The sequence below is a fragment of the Cynocephalus volans genome, chromosome 10 (genome assembly GCF_027409185.1).
Source record: "Cynocephalus volans isolate mCynVol1 chromosome 10, mCynVol1.pri, whole genome shotgun sequence".
Taxonomy (NCBI): domain Eukaryota; kingdom Metazoa; phylum Chordata; class Mammalia; order Dermoptera; family Cynocephalidae; genus Cynocephalus; species Cynocephalus volans.
In genome coordinates, this window is record NC_084469.1 from 70174175 (window position 1) to 70191191 (window position 17017).

Here is a 17017-nt window from a genome sequence, read left to right on the forward strand (position 1 = left end):
GATCCACTTTGTTAACTCAAGAGTTTGGGAAGTGTCTACTATTGTTCACTTAGGTGCTTCTGAAAAGCAGAAATTTTGTTTTAAAACCTGTTTTAGTGGACCCTTATCTTTCTTCCTTTTTGTTTTCACAGGAAATTTTAATGAGAAGGACAGCCAGTGGATTGTGGTCTTAGAAAAGCTGCTTAGATGATGTCTGTTTCCCATGCTATAAACACATGGCAGAGCTGTAAGTAAATGCTCAGCACTGCATGATGAATTGGATGGCTGCAGACCGGAGACAAAAAAAATAATTGTCTCATTTTCGTGGTGATTTGCTTAACTGGTGGGACCATGCCAGAACGGCTAGCGGAAATGCTCTTGGATCTCTGGACTCCATTAATAATATTATGGATTACTCTTCCCTCTTGCATTTACATGGCTCCAATGAATCAGTCTCAAGTTTTAATGAGTGGATCCCCTTTGGAACTAAACAGGCTGGGTGAAGAACAGCGGATTTTGAACCGTTCCAAAAGAGGCTGGGTTTGGAATCAAATGTTTGTCCTGGAAGAGTTTTCTGGACCTGAACCGATTCTTGTTGGCCGGGTAAGCTTCATTTTTAAGATCCCAATTTCAGGGTCTGTTCGTGGTCTTTAGATGTTTAACATCAGACTGTGCACAGTTGTTGCCACATTTCGCTTTAAATCCTTTAGGTCAGATGGTTAGTTTACCTGTTGGTTCCCTTACAAATATGAATAATCCCTCAGTAATAATTTTAAATGGTCTTCTAGGGATAGCTCCACCCCCAACTTTTCCACCCCTTGTAGGTAAAATACAACAACACTTGTGTAATGCATAAACAAATAAGGTTTTCTTTCTCACTATGCCAAAACTTTTCTCCAGTGTATAGCACTTGGAAGAGGTACACATTTTTGCCCAGTTTGACTTCCTACCACCTCAATTACTAAGTTGTTATTTTGTTTCATTTCATTTTAAAGCCTTGTACATGTCTTCAGTTTCAGGTAGATTTTTCTCCCTTTTTGTTTCATTGTTTGTTGTTTCAATCATTAACCTAGGACCCAGAAAGAGAAGTTCTTGGAGTAGATGCTTAACAGCACTTTGTACTATAATTTGATAAACTTTGCAATATGAAACTAATTCATACATGTAAGGTGGAATCAAATGTATGTAATCAAAATTTCAATTTAGTGGTATGTATGTATGTGTTTGACTGGATTTACATATGTTTGGCAGGTTAGACAAATGTTCTTCGTGTAGACACTGGCTGCCTGCTTTCCAAAATCACACTGTGGGTTATAGAAAATTATACAATTTTATTCCTCTGAACTGTTCATAAGCTACAATTTTGACATGTACCATAGTTGTAGATAAAATTACGAGCCTACCAATGGTTAATTTTCCTAATAAGTCAGATTCAGAGTGAATCATGCCAATGTTATTCATTTTCCAAATGCAGTGATTTAAAAGAAAAATACGAGAACACTTCAAAAAGTTCTTGGAAACATAGAATTAAAAGATAATACAAATCCTTCTGTGAACTCTTTGAAGTTCCCTCGTAGAAGGGGAATTGAATATTGATCTTCAAGACTTGAGTTAACATTTTGTGTTTCACTAGGAACTTCGAAGGCATCCCTGCATCTACCCTGTTGTCTTGCAGCACAAATTAAGCCTCCCCAAGGATTATGCGTTCTCGTTTCATATGATTCTGCTTGGCTGAAGAAAGCCTCGATGAGGGGATATCATGAATCATTACACAGATATTTATCGAACCTTTTCTATGTGCCAGGCACTCTATTAGGCACATGGTGACACATCATTGAGCAAAAAACAATGGTCTCTGCCTTCAAGGAACTCAAATTCTGTACGATACTGTTTATTATGTGGTTAGCCCTATTATAAAAGCACTTTGTGGGCACAAACCTATTAAATCTAACAATAGCCCCCCATATTGTTATACAAGTATGTATATATATTTCTGTGTGTGTGCATGTATGTCTATATATGCATATACATACACATACAAACATATACGTGTATAAAACAGGTCTGCACTCTCTTTTTCATAAGTCCAAAATACAAAAATCTCCGAAGGAATTTTTTTGTATGCTTTATACAAACTCAGGTAGCAGAACTGACCCGAGGCTATTTTTAGTCATAATGCATCCTATAACTGTAACTGTTCATATATTTCACTGCAGAAACTTTAATGGGGTTGATTACAGGGCGTGGCCCCAGACCCTGCTGAGGGTTCTACTTACTATATAGTTTATGTAATTAGTATGTTTCTAACATATGAAATGTTCTGAATTCCAAAACACATCTAGCCCTGTAAATTTTGGATATGGGCTCCTTGACCAACGTTATCCTTTTTGTAGGTGCAGAAACCTGCAAAAGATGGAATAGAGGCTTAGATGGATAAATAAAGCAAACGAAGGTTGCAGAGCATGTAAATGATCTACCTGAGTTTGAATCCTGTTGGGGATTACCACGGCCATAATTTTACCTACCTTATGCTGTTAAATACTGGTAACTCATTACCTAAAGTTTAGATTGTAATTTGCAGTTGAGATATTAAGTTTAAAATGCAAAGTCCTTAAATTCCTACTTCTGGCTATTCAGAACTTTTTAATCAGCCTAAAGCAAGTCATTTTCATACCCTACGAAATTCTGGAAATATGTATATATATACATGATGGATGGATATTTTCACATTCATTTTTATCTGAATGGAAAAAGTAATTAAAGAGCAGTTTGTTTAGGACTCAGAATCTGATAAGTGAGTTCACCTCCAGCCCTTAAACGAAGTAATAGAGCTAGAAAGAAATGGCAAGGCATCCTGCATCCATTTGGAACTTAGTAACGCTTGACAAGTTCATGTCCGAATGACAGAAAAGTTTCTATGAACCCTAGAATTTTAAAATGACCAAAATGCTCCTTACTCTTAGCAATCGTTTTTATGAATTAGCCCTTTCACTGCTTCCTACCATGACCAATTCCCAAACCATTGTTAAATCAGAATTAAAATTATTTTCTGGAGAACATTTCCAATCATCTATATTTCCACTTAAAGGAAATTGCTCCTGAATTATGACAGCCTAGCCTTTGAGGATCTCGGGCTGTAGCAAAGCCAAAAATACATTTAAGGCAACTGCTTCGGATTATGAGTCAGGCTGAGCATGGGGACGATCCGTATCTGGGTGCCCACCGGTGCTTTACAATATTATCTCTGTGCACACTCTTCCACATCCGACTCTTTAAACCACTTCACTGCTGAGCTTCTCCCCAGGAACCATCTGAGAAGCCTTAGTTACTTATGAGCATACCTGCTCTTTAAAAGGCCCTCCCGCCAGTCATCATGGTGGGGGCCTCGGACCTAGCAGGCTGAGTTCAAGCTCGCGGGCAGAGCCAGTTTTTGAGTGATTGGCTCTTTAGAGCTTCACATATACCCTTACATCATTCATCATCTGTTTTTGCTATATTGGTAGGCAGCTGGATGCCAAGGAAGCACCTGAAATTAGTGGTGGACTCTTCAGAGGTTTGAATATTGGCTTTGCCACTTTCTGAGTGTTAACCCTGGGAAATTGACTATAGCTTTTCAATGAGGAAGAAAATAAGATAAATAAGAGTATACATGAGTAAATAGAGTAATAGATGCATAGTGCCTGTCTCATAGTAATTGTAGTTATAATTGTATTCTTAATTGTGTGTGTGTGTGTGTGTGTGTGTGTGTAGTTGGTGTGGTGGACAAACTGTCAGCTTGTCCACCACACCAACGAGGTGAGCACAGGACTCTGGAAGTCCAAAGAGGGGCTCCTCCCAGGTTGTTTAGGATGGAGGTGACGTTTCAGTGGGTCTGGAAGGGTAATTGGCACTCAGCCCAATGGGGTCGGGTGGGGTAGGTGGGAGGTGAGGTCCTCCAGCTGGACAGAGGGTTTAGGCAAAGTCATGGGGATAGAGGTAAGGCGACTGAGGGTTTCCTCAGTTAGAAGCAACGTAAACCTTTATATTTCCTGTCAAATTAAAATGAAGTTGAAAGTCATATTCTTAGGGCTTTCCTGCCCATTCTGTCTAAAATATAATTGTTTCTCCTCCAACATTTCATGTCTTTGTCTATGCTTTATTTTCCCTCTTCCTGATGATCATTATTTAACATACTCTTTATTTCACTGGGTTTACGATTCGTCCTCTGCTAGAATGCAAGTTTCACACACCCCAAAAAGGATTTTTGTGTCCTTTTTTCTATACTATACATCCCCAGAACTAAGAACACTGCCTGCATAGAGGAAGCACTCAGTAAATATTTTACATGAATAAATGGATGAATAATCCACCTACCTAGTGGAGGAATTTATAAAATTCATGTAAACTCGATCAGACTTAAATTAAATGGCACTTCTCAATAAAGGAGCCAATACATTGTTTTCATGTTATCTCTTTCATATTGATATTTTATTGACCAGCTGAGTAGTTTAAACAATTGTTTCTATGTATTGATTTCAAAAGTCTTTCTTTGAAGTAGTCAGAATGGAAGAATTAATTCGCGAAACAACTCTCTTTCAAAAAGTACACAGATCACCTCTATGAAGACTGCTTTCTTACCAGTGGCATGAAGCAGCATATTATCTTTCAAGTCCGTCTTCAAAATTCTGTTTGTGCTTATAGCACGAGTTAGACCAGAAACCTTCTTTCTGAATTTTTTTTTTTTTTTTTTTTTTGACCGGTAAGGGGATAGCAACCCTCGGCACGGTGTGGTCCGCACCACGCTCAGCCAGTGAGCACACCGGCCATCCTGATATAGGATCCGAACCCATGGCCTTGGCGCTACCAGAGCCACACTCTCCCGAGTGAGCCACAGGGCTGGCCCCTTACTGAATTTTTGAAAAACTAATATGGGCCAGAAGACTCCACTCCTGTCTTCAGTTCTCTATAGAACAAGGCGGAATAGGGCCTCTTCATAAACACATAGATACTGAGCATTCCACATTAACACATAGCTCCAGCATTGACTGTCTCTAGAAATTCTGGCAGATAACAATGTGGCCCATGGGATCCTTAAGCCAAATATGCTTATTTGCTTTGGTGTTAGAAAAGAGAGAGAAAACCCTTGGTATTTTGATAAATCTTGTAACTGAGACAAAAATATTGTGTTTGTTGTAAAATGTGCATAGAGTCTTTGTGGTAGACAGCTTGATGTCATCATGAGAACCCTTTGCTGTAAGTCAGGATGAAAATTGATAGAATCATTCCTCAAATATTTACTGAGCACCTGCTATCTGCTAAGTATTCCATTGCCAATGGATTCTTGGCTCTGAGCAAATACATATCTATGCCCTATGTCATGAAACTAATAAACTATTGGGGGAGACAGACATCAAAACACATAATCATATGAACATATGTCCATTAAAACTGAGACAATACTCTGAAATGAATGAATATAGTTCTGTTGAAGCATATACAGAGGAAGCTGACCTTTTCTGTGGGAAGATGGAATCTTCCCTAAGGAAATAACCTGTGAGCTGATACACAATAACCCATTGAACCAGGGTACAAAGATAAAGAGAGAACACTCCCAACAGAGGAGGGAGCATGTGCAAGGCTGTTTATGGATCTGAGAAAAGGTAGGGATAACTGGGTGTCTGAGTCGATTCCAGCTGCTATAACAAGTAAACGTAGACTGGGTGGCTGATAAACAACAGAAATTCATTTCTCACAGTACTGGGGGCTGGAATTCTGAGATCAAGGTGCCAGCCTGCTTGGAGTCTGGTGAAGGCCCTCTTCCTGGTTGCAGCCCACCATCTTCTTATTGTATCCTCATATGGTGCAAAGAGGGTGAGAGAGCTCACTGGGGCTTCTTTTATAAGGGCACTAATGCCGTTTATGAAAGCTCCATCCTCATGACCTAATTACTTCTTAAAGGCCCCACTCACTAATACAATCACATTGAACATTAAGATTTCCACATGTGAATTGGGGCAGGGTTGGGGGGGCACAAGCTTATAGTCCATTGCCCTGGAAGACAGAGAACCAGAGTCTTTTAAGTCAGGATAGAAGAATAGGTAAGAATCTCTTGGAGATCTGGCTTATTTCTATGTTAGCTCTACTACAAGGTAACTGGGAGAGAAAGTCACTCAGCTTCTCTTGGCCACAGTTTCCTCACTTTTAATTGTATGATTGATAATGGTGTTGTATATTTAAGATACAAATTTCTATGGAACAGGAGTATATATACTTGTACAATTGGCCCTCCATATTCGTAGGTTCCACATCCTTGGATTCAACTTACTGAGGATTAAAAATATTTGGGGAGAAAAAACCCAACAATAAAAAATAATACAATAAAAAAATACAGTATAAAAATTATTTACATAGCATTAACATTGCATTAGATATGACATGATTTAAAGTATACAGAAGGATGTACGTAGGTTATATGCAAACACTACCCCATTTTATATAAGGGACTTGGGCATCCACAGATTTGGGTAGTGTTTGGGGGGTCTTGAAACCAATCCCCTGTGGATACCGAGACGACTGTGGACTGAGTATATATACACTTGTGTGTGTGTTTGTGTGTGTGTGTGTGTGTGTGTGTGTGTGTGTGTGTGTGTGTGTGTGTGTATGTAGCATATATCAGTTTATCAATTTTTGGCCCAACTTGCCTAAGCCCTTTTGCTGTGATTCTCAGTTCCACATACTGCTTTATTTTCAGGGAAAAAATAGTTTCCTCTCCAGGTGGTTAGAGTTCTATCCTAAATCCTCTCCCTTATATAAACTCCTCTGCTCTCTTTTCTCCCTTTTTGCCTCCTACCTGGGCTTCTGAGCTGTTCCTTATTTGGATGTAACTCTCTCGCTGGTGATGCCACATCTATTTATAATTTTCTTCCTCCAAGGCACTGACTCATTTTCTCTCTTTAAATTTGACCTTCTAACCTTCCCCCTTCCCTGTAACTTGGAAATCGTTTGGGTGGTGTTTAGTATGAAGGACACGAGATGCCAAATAATTACACTATATTACAGTTTACGATGTCAGCGACTGGTGAGAAAATTGCACTTGACATGCCATTATTTTTGCTGGCCGTTTGCATGTTAAGAGCACTGGGCTACGCAGCCACAGCCAAATTGTATCTTCGGCCTTGTGAGAACAATTCACTGTCAGTTTTGTGAAGCATCTGCCTACTCAGACAGAGCCTTGTGCACCAATAAGTTGGCAGGAACGCAATTCAGCATTTCATGTCTCAATCTGGCTAAGCAACGAGAGTTGTCGGTCTTTTGCCCAATGTCCTGACTTAGAAATAACAGGCATCCCAGAGCTATCGGAAATCTTTTGAGGCTAATATAAATAAAGGGAATAATATTAGTCATTTAAATCAGCAGAAATTGTAAACACATAAACACACACACACACACACACACAAACACACACACACATTGAAGGTCTATATGAGTGTGTAACTGAGATTGTACATGATTAAAATCTCAAAATCTCCTAATTCTTTCTTTATGTAGCTCCAGACTCTCACCCTGTTTGCCCCATTCCTTACCAAGGGAGGTGAGAGAGAGTGGATAATCTGTGCTTATCTCTGTAGATGCCCTGAGAAATAAAATTCAATCAGAAGAGTCTTACGTATTTTGTCAGTCTGGTGAGACTCATCTCATTGAGGCAGATATTTTTACCACTTGAAGCAAAATCATTCCAGTCACATGTTTATGGGTGAAAGTGCCAGATTATATAATACTATTTTATGAATAAATAGCAGCAAGATAGTCAATATGGAAAAATAAATTGATTTCTATCACAAGCATGAAAACAAAAATTCACAAGAATTGAGAAAACATAATTACTGCACAACTAGAAAATGATTCATGCATATTCATGTGACAGAATAGTATGAAGTCCTTAAAAAAATAAGATTTATAACATGAGGACATGTTCGTAACATAATAAATAACAGAAGCAACATATATAAAATGTGTGTAGAATGTGATTATAAAAATCCATGCGTGATATGGTCAGAGTGCCTGGCACATACGTAATAAGATATGTCTGTGCACATAAAAATATATATTTTTTCAAATACTGAAAAATATGTATATACATCAGCCATTTAATGAATATATGTTCAAACACTGAACACATATATGTATGCATTCAAACATTTACCAAAATAACAAATGACTAGTACTTAGTACTTTGCTTACCCATTTTCAATAATTTTCACCATTCTGCTATTATTTTTTCAACCCCCCACCCCCATAAATACACACTCATTGCTAATGCTCTTTATTTTAAAAATTAACATAGGGACAATGCTAAATGTATTGATAACCACCACCCACAGTTTTTGATGTAAAGATCTCCCCAATTAAAAACAACATAGGATCCTAAAAATTACCAAATGTATGATTACATCCAATTAGTAAATGATATCCAGGTAACCCACCTTAAAAAAAAACATGAGGAATGAATTCCTGACATTGATTCAGATTAATGACTATACCACAAAGCAATAAAGGGGAACCGAAGGAAACAGCAGTATATTCAATCTCTTTTTCCCATATGTTTGGTTGGATTTCAGTTGTAAAAATTAATAGTGTGCATTTTGTTTTCTGCAAAAAATAAATAATAAAGTTATATGGTTCAATATTCCTTAAATGAATGCCATCCAACCACAGTATTTTGTGTGATCATTATTTAATATGAAACTCATTTGGTAAATAGAATCTTATTTTAAAAAGACTACACCTGTGTTAAACACTTGGAGAGCCAATCTCTTCAATTAATACATTAAAGTGCTAAATATATTTAATCATTGTAATGAAACTATAAAGAGTGAAGGAACAGCCAGTCTTGCTGCACTGCTAAATGCTGGTAAACAATTTCCGTTACCATGGAATAAACCGAATATTAACCAGACGTGAAGGTATTATGTTTGGCCTTGCCATGAGAAACTACCTCACGAGTGTTCAAGTAATATATTTGGCCTACGTGTTGCATGTTACCTTTCAATAAACAAGAATAACATAGAAAAGTTATTTATGGAATTATATTATTGATAATATAATAACTTTTATAAGGTAAAAGTGCAACAACATTCACAGGGTTTCTTTTGGCCTGTCTGTGAATGTTTTCTAAACAGTGGTATTTTTAAAATATTTAGGTATTTATCATCTGTATATATCATTTCTTTTATCATTAACTTAAATTCATCTCTGGCACACACGTACACCTTGGCATAATTTGGTCATGCATGTTCCTGTCCCAAGCTAAGTTTCTGAATATTTCAATATGTAATAAAGTCAGCCTTGTCAACATTCGAAGATCTGAACATTCAGTTAAGATGTGGGCATATTTTCTCATCAGCACTTGCTCACTCACTTCAGATGTTAATTATTTAGAAATGCTTTTAGATGTCATATCCTGAAGGAGAAATATAATACACTACATTCTTATTATCCAAAGTGAGGTCTGCAGACCACCAGTAGCAGCAGTACCTGGGAGCTAGTTAGAAATGCAGAATCTCATTCAACGCCTATACACCTGACTTACTGAATCAGAATCTGCATTTTAACAATATCCCCAGGTAATTCTTGTGCGTGTTAAAGCATTAAAACTAAATACATACTTAGTTTTTAAGAAATCAATCAATCATCAATCAGCACCAGCATGGCTTAATCATGCTTTTTGCTCTCTGTATCCAACCCAAGTCCCTTCTGAATACTGCTCGATTAAAGAAAAACGTCTTGGGGACTGGTGTTTGCAAAAACCCCAGTTGAGGTTTGGCTAGGAAGCAGCTGCTTATGTCATTTGAACCCCATGTGGTAGGTGCTGAACTTGGTAGGCTGCAACATCAATTTGCAGATGGAACTCCTTCCACGCTGCAGGTGATTGTAAAGGCAACAGCATGTGCACCCCCCACCCCCGCACCACCCCCCAGCTTGGTTAGTTAGTGCCAACTGTTCCCTGCCCAGTTCCATGGACTATTCCTTTTCTCTGTATGAGTTTACCACAGCGTGGCAGATGTGCTCTGAAATCTGCAGAGGATCAAATGTCACTGGGCTTCCATGGGTGACAGTAGCAGAATCCAAATGAGCCTGATCAGAAGGGCTGAGGAATATTGGGGAACAGCAGGGAATAAAACACTAGATGCATATTTCTATTTCCTCTTAAACCTAAAAAAAAAGCTCAGCTGTGTTGCATAGATGTCTTTTACCATGAATATATGGTGGAGACTATGAATTTTTTGACATTGTCCAGGGACATTAAAGAAGGGGAGAAAAAGAGGTTTTAAGTAACCCAAATAGTATCTATTGAGTGTTTACTATATGGCAGACACTTATAAAGATTGCTCATTCAATCCTCATAGCAACCTCCAGATAAAGGTACCATTATCCCCTTACCAGATTGGGAGAGAGTTATTTCCATTAGAAGGCACAGTTTAGGAAAACAGTGAATAAATGATGAAGCCAGGAGTCACACCTCGACATGGTGACCACAGATCTTATTCCTGTAACCATGACAACACATGATCTCACTTGAACCCATTGGTAGGTGCTCCCTGTGCCAGGCTGTGACCCCAATTTGCAGATGTAAAAAGTGAGACCACTATAGTAAAGGTGTAATCTCATGGCTAGGATGTAAAAGGCTTAGGAAAGATTTGAGCAGACAATTGGAGATGTCTTTCTAATTGCAAAGACAATACACATATTTCCTGTACGTACCTCTATATGCTTTGCTAGTCAGAGGCAGAGGTGTATATAAACTCCTTGAGAGAAGAAAAGTGCCCTTGAGGCTTATGCATGTGGTGGCTTTTTTATTTCCTTTATGAGAAGATGACACTGCCATAGTCTGTGCCTGGTACCATATACACAGTGATTTATGGAGAATTCTCCAAATATAGGGGCTAGCACAGTTTCTCTTTTTTGCTTTAAAAGTATATATTAAATTTATTATGACAATAAGAAAAGAATGACATAGAAGAAGGAGTAGCAGGAGGAGAACAATATTTGCATTGAACACTTTAAGCATCTTGCTTGGTGCTTTAAATATATTTACATAAATGATTATTCCCCATTTTGTATATAAGAAAATCAAGACTTTTGGACTGAAGGAAATTCTCATTAGTTAGGCTACTAGAGTGAAATGATTCTGGCTTTGCCTGAGCTGGACAGAGTTCTTAACTACTCCTGAGCTGTAACATTAAGTCAGAGAGCTCACTGGAAACTTTGGCCAGAAAACTGGGCAATTTTCTAGGTTCCTCTTAAAGTGAGTATCACCAGAACAGCAGAAAGAAGAGTGGAACGGTTGAGTGGAATGAAAAATAAATCGTGTACACATAGACAGGAACTAAAAGAAGACAAAACACTTGTGCCCTTCTGTTGCTTGAACTAATTGTGCTAATGCTGAGTAATTTAGTAACAATTCCCTGGACTCTGGGAAACTGAGTTGGTAGACAATATCACAGACTTCAGAAGTGGGATCTGTAATTGACTTAGCTCTCTTCAGTGACTTTTATGATGCCCCTTGCAACTCCATGAGTCTTTTTACAAAGCATGTGTCCTTCTCTCATTCCTTTCTTCCGTCCCAGCCTTCATCATGGTGACTTTCCTCTAGGAAGCTCTGGTCATGTCCGTTGCTACTAGTGTACCTTGAGTCACTGAGAATAACGCTCTTATGCCTTCAGCAAATTCTCTCATGAAAAGTAATTCGGTGAAAGAGCAAGCGCAGCTATTAATAATGACCAAATTTTCTAAGTCCTCAAAGCAAGTCAGACTGTCTAGTCACTAAAAAGCTTTATTTAGAATGTGGCATGGTTATTTATAGTGGATTTTTCTTTGATTTTTTTTCCTTAGGTGCTTGTAGGAACCTACAAGTGTAAATGAATTTCTCGTTACAGTTTGCCTTTTGTTACACTGTGTGTGTGTGTGTATCCCATTATTATTATTATTTTTTCTTAGAGCAGCATTGCTTTGGCAGAGCTCATCCTGTGATTGCATCCCTGCCTTTGCAGGAACATTAATAATCAGCCTCGCGACTTTTTTTCAGAAATCATTAGACATTTGCAATGGCGGGTCCTATTGATCAAGGCCACTGTTTCTCTCGTCTTCCCTTCTGCTTTTCCTGTCATTAGACTTTTTCTGTAAAGGTCTTAGTTTTTTGTAGCTGAACCCAAATTCCACATTCCAAGTAGATTATCACAGATGTATTTAAAAGTTCCCATCCTTTCTTCCATCCTACCAGTTGGAGGAAAGACATAAGCCAAAAGAAGCTGAAAGACCAAATAGTAAACATTGGTCCCTCCACCACATACATTTAAACAAAATGAGGTGGTCAAACAGGGTCAAAGAGACACAAACCATAGGGGCATGTGGTAAATAGAGAGTGAGACACAAATCCTGAAACACACAGAGAAAGTCACATCACAAATGATACAACGTGAGAAAGGAGCCTAGACACACACAGACACACACACACACACACACACGCACACACACACACACACAAACATACAAAAACTGACAGATTTTCACAGGAGCACAGAATTCAAGAAACACAGAGGATCAAAAACAATGAGAGAAAAAATGAGACAGGGTGAAGATGAAGACTGAGAGAGGTAGAAAGCGGGATAGTGAAAGAAGGGGGGAGAGAGAGAGAGAGAGAGAGAAGCAGAGAAAAGCCAACCATATGGAGTGGATTTGTGGTCTGCTTAGTGATTCTTAGTAGGCACAGACTAATTTCTTTTAGCCCCTGGACAGATGGGCTTATGCATACTTTTATGGTATTTCTGACCCCACAGGTCCGCTTTCTTTGAAAAGGAATGCATTTTGTTTCTGACACATGGCATTTGCTGACTAACTGTGGCTGGCAGGACGTGGCATGAAGTCAGAACAATTTGAGTGAACCAACAAACATGATGATCTTTCTTTTCTCTTAAACTTTTAGAGACACAATTTTGGCTTTTAACGTTGTACCCTTTCTAGCAATTGGCACTAGAAACTGAATCAGGCCCATTTTACCTCAAATCAGATACAGAGTATAATAATTTAATAATGAGTCTTTAAATAAAATGATAACATATTTCACACTTCCAGATCATGACACTAGTTTGCAAGAGACGTGGGAATGTAGAAAAGGATTATGGGTCACCCCTTACTTCTTCTGAAACTCTCTTGAATTGTGAAATGTGCTTTTGTAACACTGGAAGAAAAATGAAATGCATTTAATTAGGATTCATCTTTTTAGTATATTTTTATATGGGAACAACTTAACATGCAATTCATTTTCAATCTAAAATGGCCATAGAGAAGGCTGAGGCTAGTTTTCTATTTCTGCTACTTTACAAATACTTTTGAGCAAGTATATTCTTAATGGCCCAATAAAGAACAGGCAAGGCAAAAGTTGAAGGGTGTATATATGTAGCACAAAGGGAAATAATTTCTGAGTACATAGTGCCTTTCAGGATATAGAAAATTTTATTTAGAGCTCACTTAAATTCTGTGAGATAGGACTGTTAACATCACCTTCTCTTTATAGATAAAAAAAATGGGTTCAGAGAGATTTAGTCACTGTCGGGGTAATTAATAAGATTGGGGATTGGGATGGGAATGCAGAACTGGCTGATTTCAAAACCTGTGCTTCCTTCTGCCTGCCCTGCACTGCCCCCTCCCTCCCTCACTTTGTTTTTTGTTTTTTCCTCATGTTTCTTTGCACATGGATATGCTCTTTTGGAATATGGAAAAATTCTTATTTTTACCCAACACATTTTGCTCTTCCAAATATTTCTTTTGATCATCCCAAAACCCAGAGGGCCAAATGGAGTCACTGAGATGGTACACGACCCTCAGTAGAAAGCAGGCCTTCTGACTCCTTGGCCACTGTTTTCTCCACTGATTGTGCTACCTCTCCAAAGTCTTTTGTGAATCACTCAGCATCACGTAAGCCATCTCCCCTGTGGTAACTCCTCTCTATTAGGAAGCATGTTGAGATTACTACTGCAGTTCCAGGCTGCACTACAGAGCAGGCTTCTTAAGATACCCACTTCTGAATCTTGCAGCATGCCACTGCTGCAATGTAGGAAAGCCCTGGATGAGCTCACCATTCAGTCACATGGTTTTTGTGGTCTCTTTTAAATCTAGGGAACTATGCTAGTTCCCTACTTACAATGGCAAATGTGGACTGAGAACTTGGACTAATAATAGACATCCTCCCAGGGGATATTATCGAATGAGGTTTTCAAAAGCCTGTACTGCCTTGTGACTTTTTAGCTTCGCATTATCCAAAATTGTTTTCCTTAATACAGCCTAGCATCCCACGTTCTGGGAAATGCATAATGCAGTCCATGAAACCATAAATGCAAGAATGTTGAATTTTTTTTTTTTTTGCTAATATTTGAGGAAGGTCTTTGAAGTTGAATCTTTCCATAGGAATGTTCACCAGGCTTGGATTGAGGTGGGAAGATGTAGCACAATTCTATTTCACTTGGTTTTACAAATGCTGGGATACGATTTTGCACTATGACCTGATAGGGAAGCTTTGTCACACTGACCAAAAAAAAAAAAAAAGTAAGAAACAAAAAAGTCAGCATGCCTGGGAACTGCTCCTTGTGATGTTTTAGTAAAGTAAAAATCTATATCTGAAGGCTCCCCTCTCCTGAGACAACTTTTGGGGTTGTAGCTGAACAAAGGATTTCTAATTTGGAATTGGAGACTTTGAAGAGTCTTTGCAAATGCAAAATCCTCTCATTCTGTTACTCTGTAAGTTCTGCAAGGTTCTTGCTTGCTCTTTAAAACAATTGTTTTTAGTCCATCTAATTAATTTAGGGGTTAAGTTCTAACTCTCCATCTCCTGAAAACTCTAAGCTTTAGGGCTGAGCAGCTGAATATGAACATTCAATTTGAACCTTTTTTCTCTTAAAAGAGCAATATTTTCTGCTTTACAATTTACTATTTAAGATATGTTGTTTCACCAGAATCATACCCTTTATGAGTCATAGGCTCGAATTTGAGGCAGCAGGGGGTATAAACTCTCAGGCAAAATTAGGAAAGGAAGTTTAACACAAATTTCTGAAACCATTAGCAAGTTTTCAACACAACTTCTATCTTCTTTGCTGTTATAACCACAGTGGCTTGCCTATTTTCCTCCCATATTTATTCTCTGGGATGAACAACTTAAACATACCCTACAATACCTCCATTGACCTCTGATGGTCCACACTACAGCTTTGTTTCTTTTTCAGTGAGAATATCATAGCCTGGAGAATTATGGCAAGGAGCTTCTGCTCTGTGGTTAGACAAATTGGGCTTCAAAGCCTGTCACAATAGCCACACACTACAGCATATAACTTTACATGTCCTTTAATCTTGTTAAGCCTCAGTTTCCTCACCTAAAAATTTAGCCAGTAAAATTCGTCCTCTAGGAATTCCTTCAAGCAATAGATGTGATATCTCAGTTTAATTAGTGGGGACTAATATAATGGTAGTTGCTACTATTTTAAGCAGTATACGCCTTAAATATTTTGTCATTAATTAAAGCTTTTTCTTACTGCCATTACTTAGATATTTTTTAACGCTTGTCACTCCATGGCCATATGTTACTCATCCATAGAATGACATGGGTTGCTTCAGTACTCTCTAGCACCTTTTGAAATCCAACATTCTGTTTCTCTATAAATCTGAGTGATACAAACTGATATAACGCTGAGTTTGAGAAAGGAATCGATCTCACGTAACAGAACAAATAATGCTTCTTTAGCAGCAGTTTGCCCACTGAGGCTATAGATGAAAGTATCTGTTTCAGTTTTATTCACTCATTAATTCTTAAAGAGAAGTAGAAAATTAACAATGAAATGATGGATACCCACATTCTATATTGATAGGTGAACATTTCTAATACTTCAAAATGGCACAGTGCAAATAAAATAATAATAATAATAATAAGATTTTGTGTGTGTGTGTGACCGGTAAGGGGATTGCAAACCTTGGCTTGGTGTCGCCCACACCACGCTCAGCCAGTGAGTGCACCAGCCATCCCTATATAGGATCTGAACCCGCGGCGGGAGCACCACTGCACTCCCAGCGCCACACTCTCCCGAGTGAGCCATGGGGCCGGCCCAAAATAATTATTTTAAAGATCAAAAGAGAGAGATATTGAAGATGCTCACTAACTTTCAACCTCTACCATCTGGTAACCCATCTAATTAGGGAGTGACGTGGACACAGTGATTTTTAGTTTTGTCATGATACAGACCACCCTTCAGTGAAGGGTGAGAAGGGTCATCTTTCTTTTGAGCCATGTAGGAGTAAACATAATTCCCTGAAAAAAAAGTGTAAAAAAAATATAATTCTTATTTATGGTGATGGAATTGCCACCACCACAGTAATATGAATTGCAATGAAATATTAAATCTATAGCACCTTGTTAGGAGTTGCATAAAAAGAATAACGTTATTAAAGCATACTTGATGAAAGCTATTATGTTGCAATAACTTAGTGCTATTCAATTACTATTTTCTTTTGTGCAAACTTTCAAAAGGCTTGATCTTCAAACTCTTCAGCCAGTTAAAAAAATCCTATGATTTAAAGTATGTAGAATTTGTCAAAATGAAGCTATACTTTAGTGGCACATTTTATTAATATTGAAAGGAAAGAATTTTAGATTCATAATTACTTAAGCATGTTATCCACCCCCCCCATACACACACATGCATACCACTAAAACTCCATACCTATTCAAACTAGCAGTTACTAACTTTCCTACTAATGGGTAATTATTGTGCTAAACATTTCTGATAAATTTGTTTTTAGATACAGTGATGATTAAATATATTATCTAAGTTGTGATACTTATAAATTCACCTAAGATTTTTATTTACTTTTGTTTTTATAAAAGTAGGGTGTTTTACCAAAGGGGAAAAAAAAAATCTCTGGACTATACTGTACCACAACTTCCATTTGTGTATTCTTCTAAGGAAAATGGGAAATCTGATTACTGTTAATGATAATGCTATGGCTAACGTTTTGA

At 38.0% G+C, this 17017-nt stretch overlaps 1 protein-coding gene across 2 annotated transcripts in view; it reads left to right on the forward strand.

Annotated features, from left to right (window-relative positions):
• The first annotated feature begins 330 nt into the window (after positions 1 to 330).
• Positions 331 to 17017, forward strand: part of CDH8 (cadherin 8) — a 361322-nt gene continuing 344635 nt past the window's right edge. For both annotated transcript variants that reach the window (XM_063110265.1, XM_063110264.1), the window contains exon 1: positions 331 to 582. In XM_063110265.1, the coding sequence (XP_062966335.1) occupies positions 331 to 582 (252 nt within the window). The remainder of the gene's footprint in view (positions 583 to 17017) is intronic.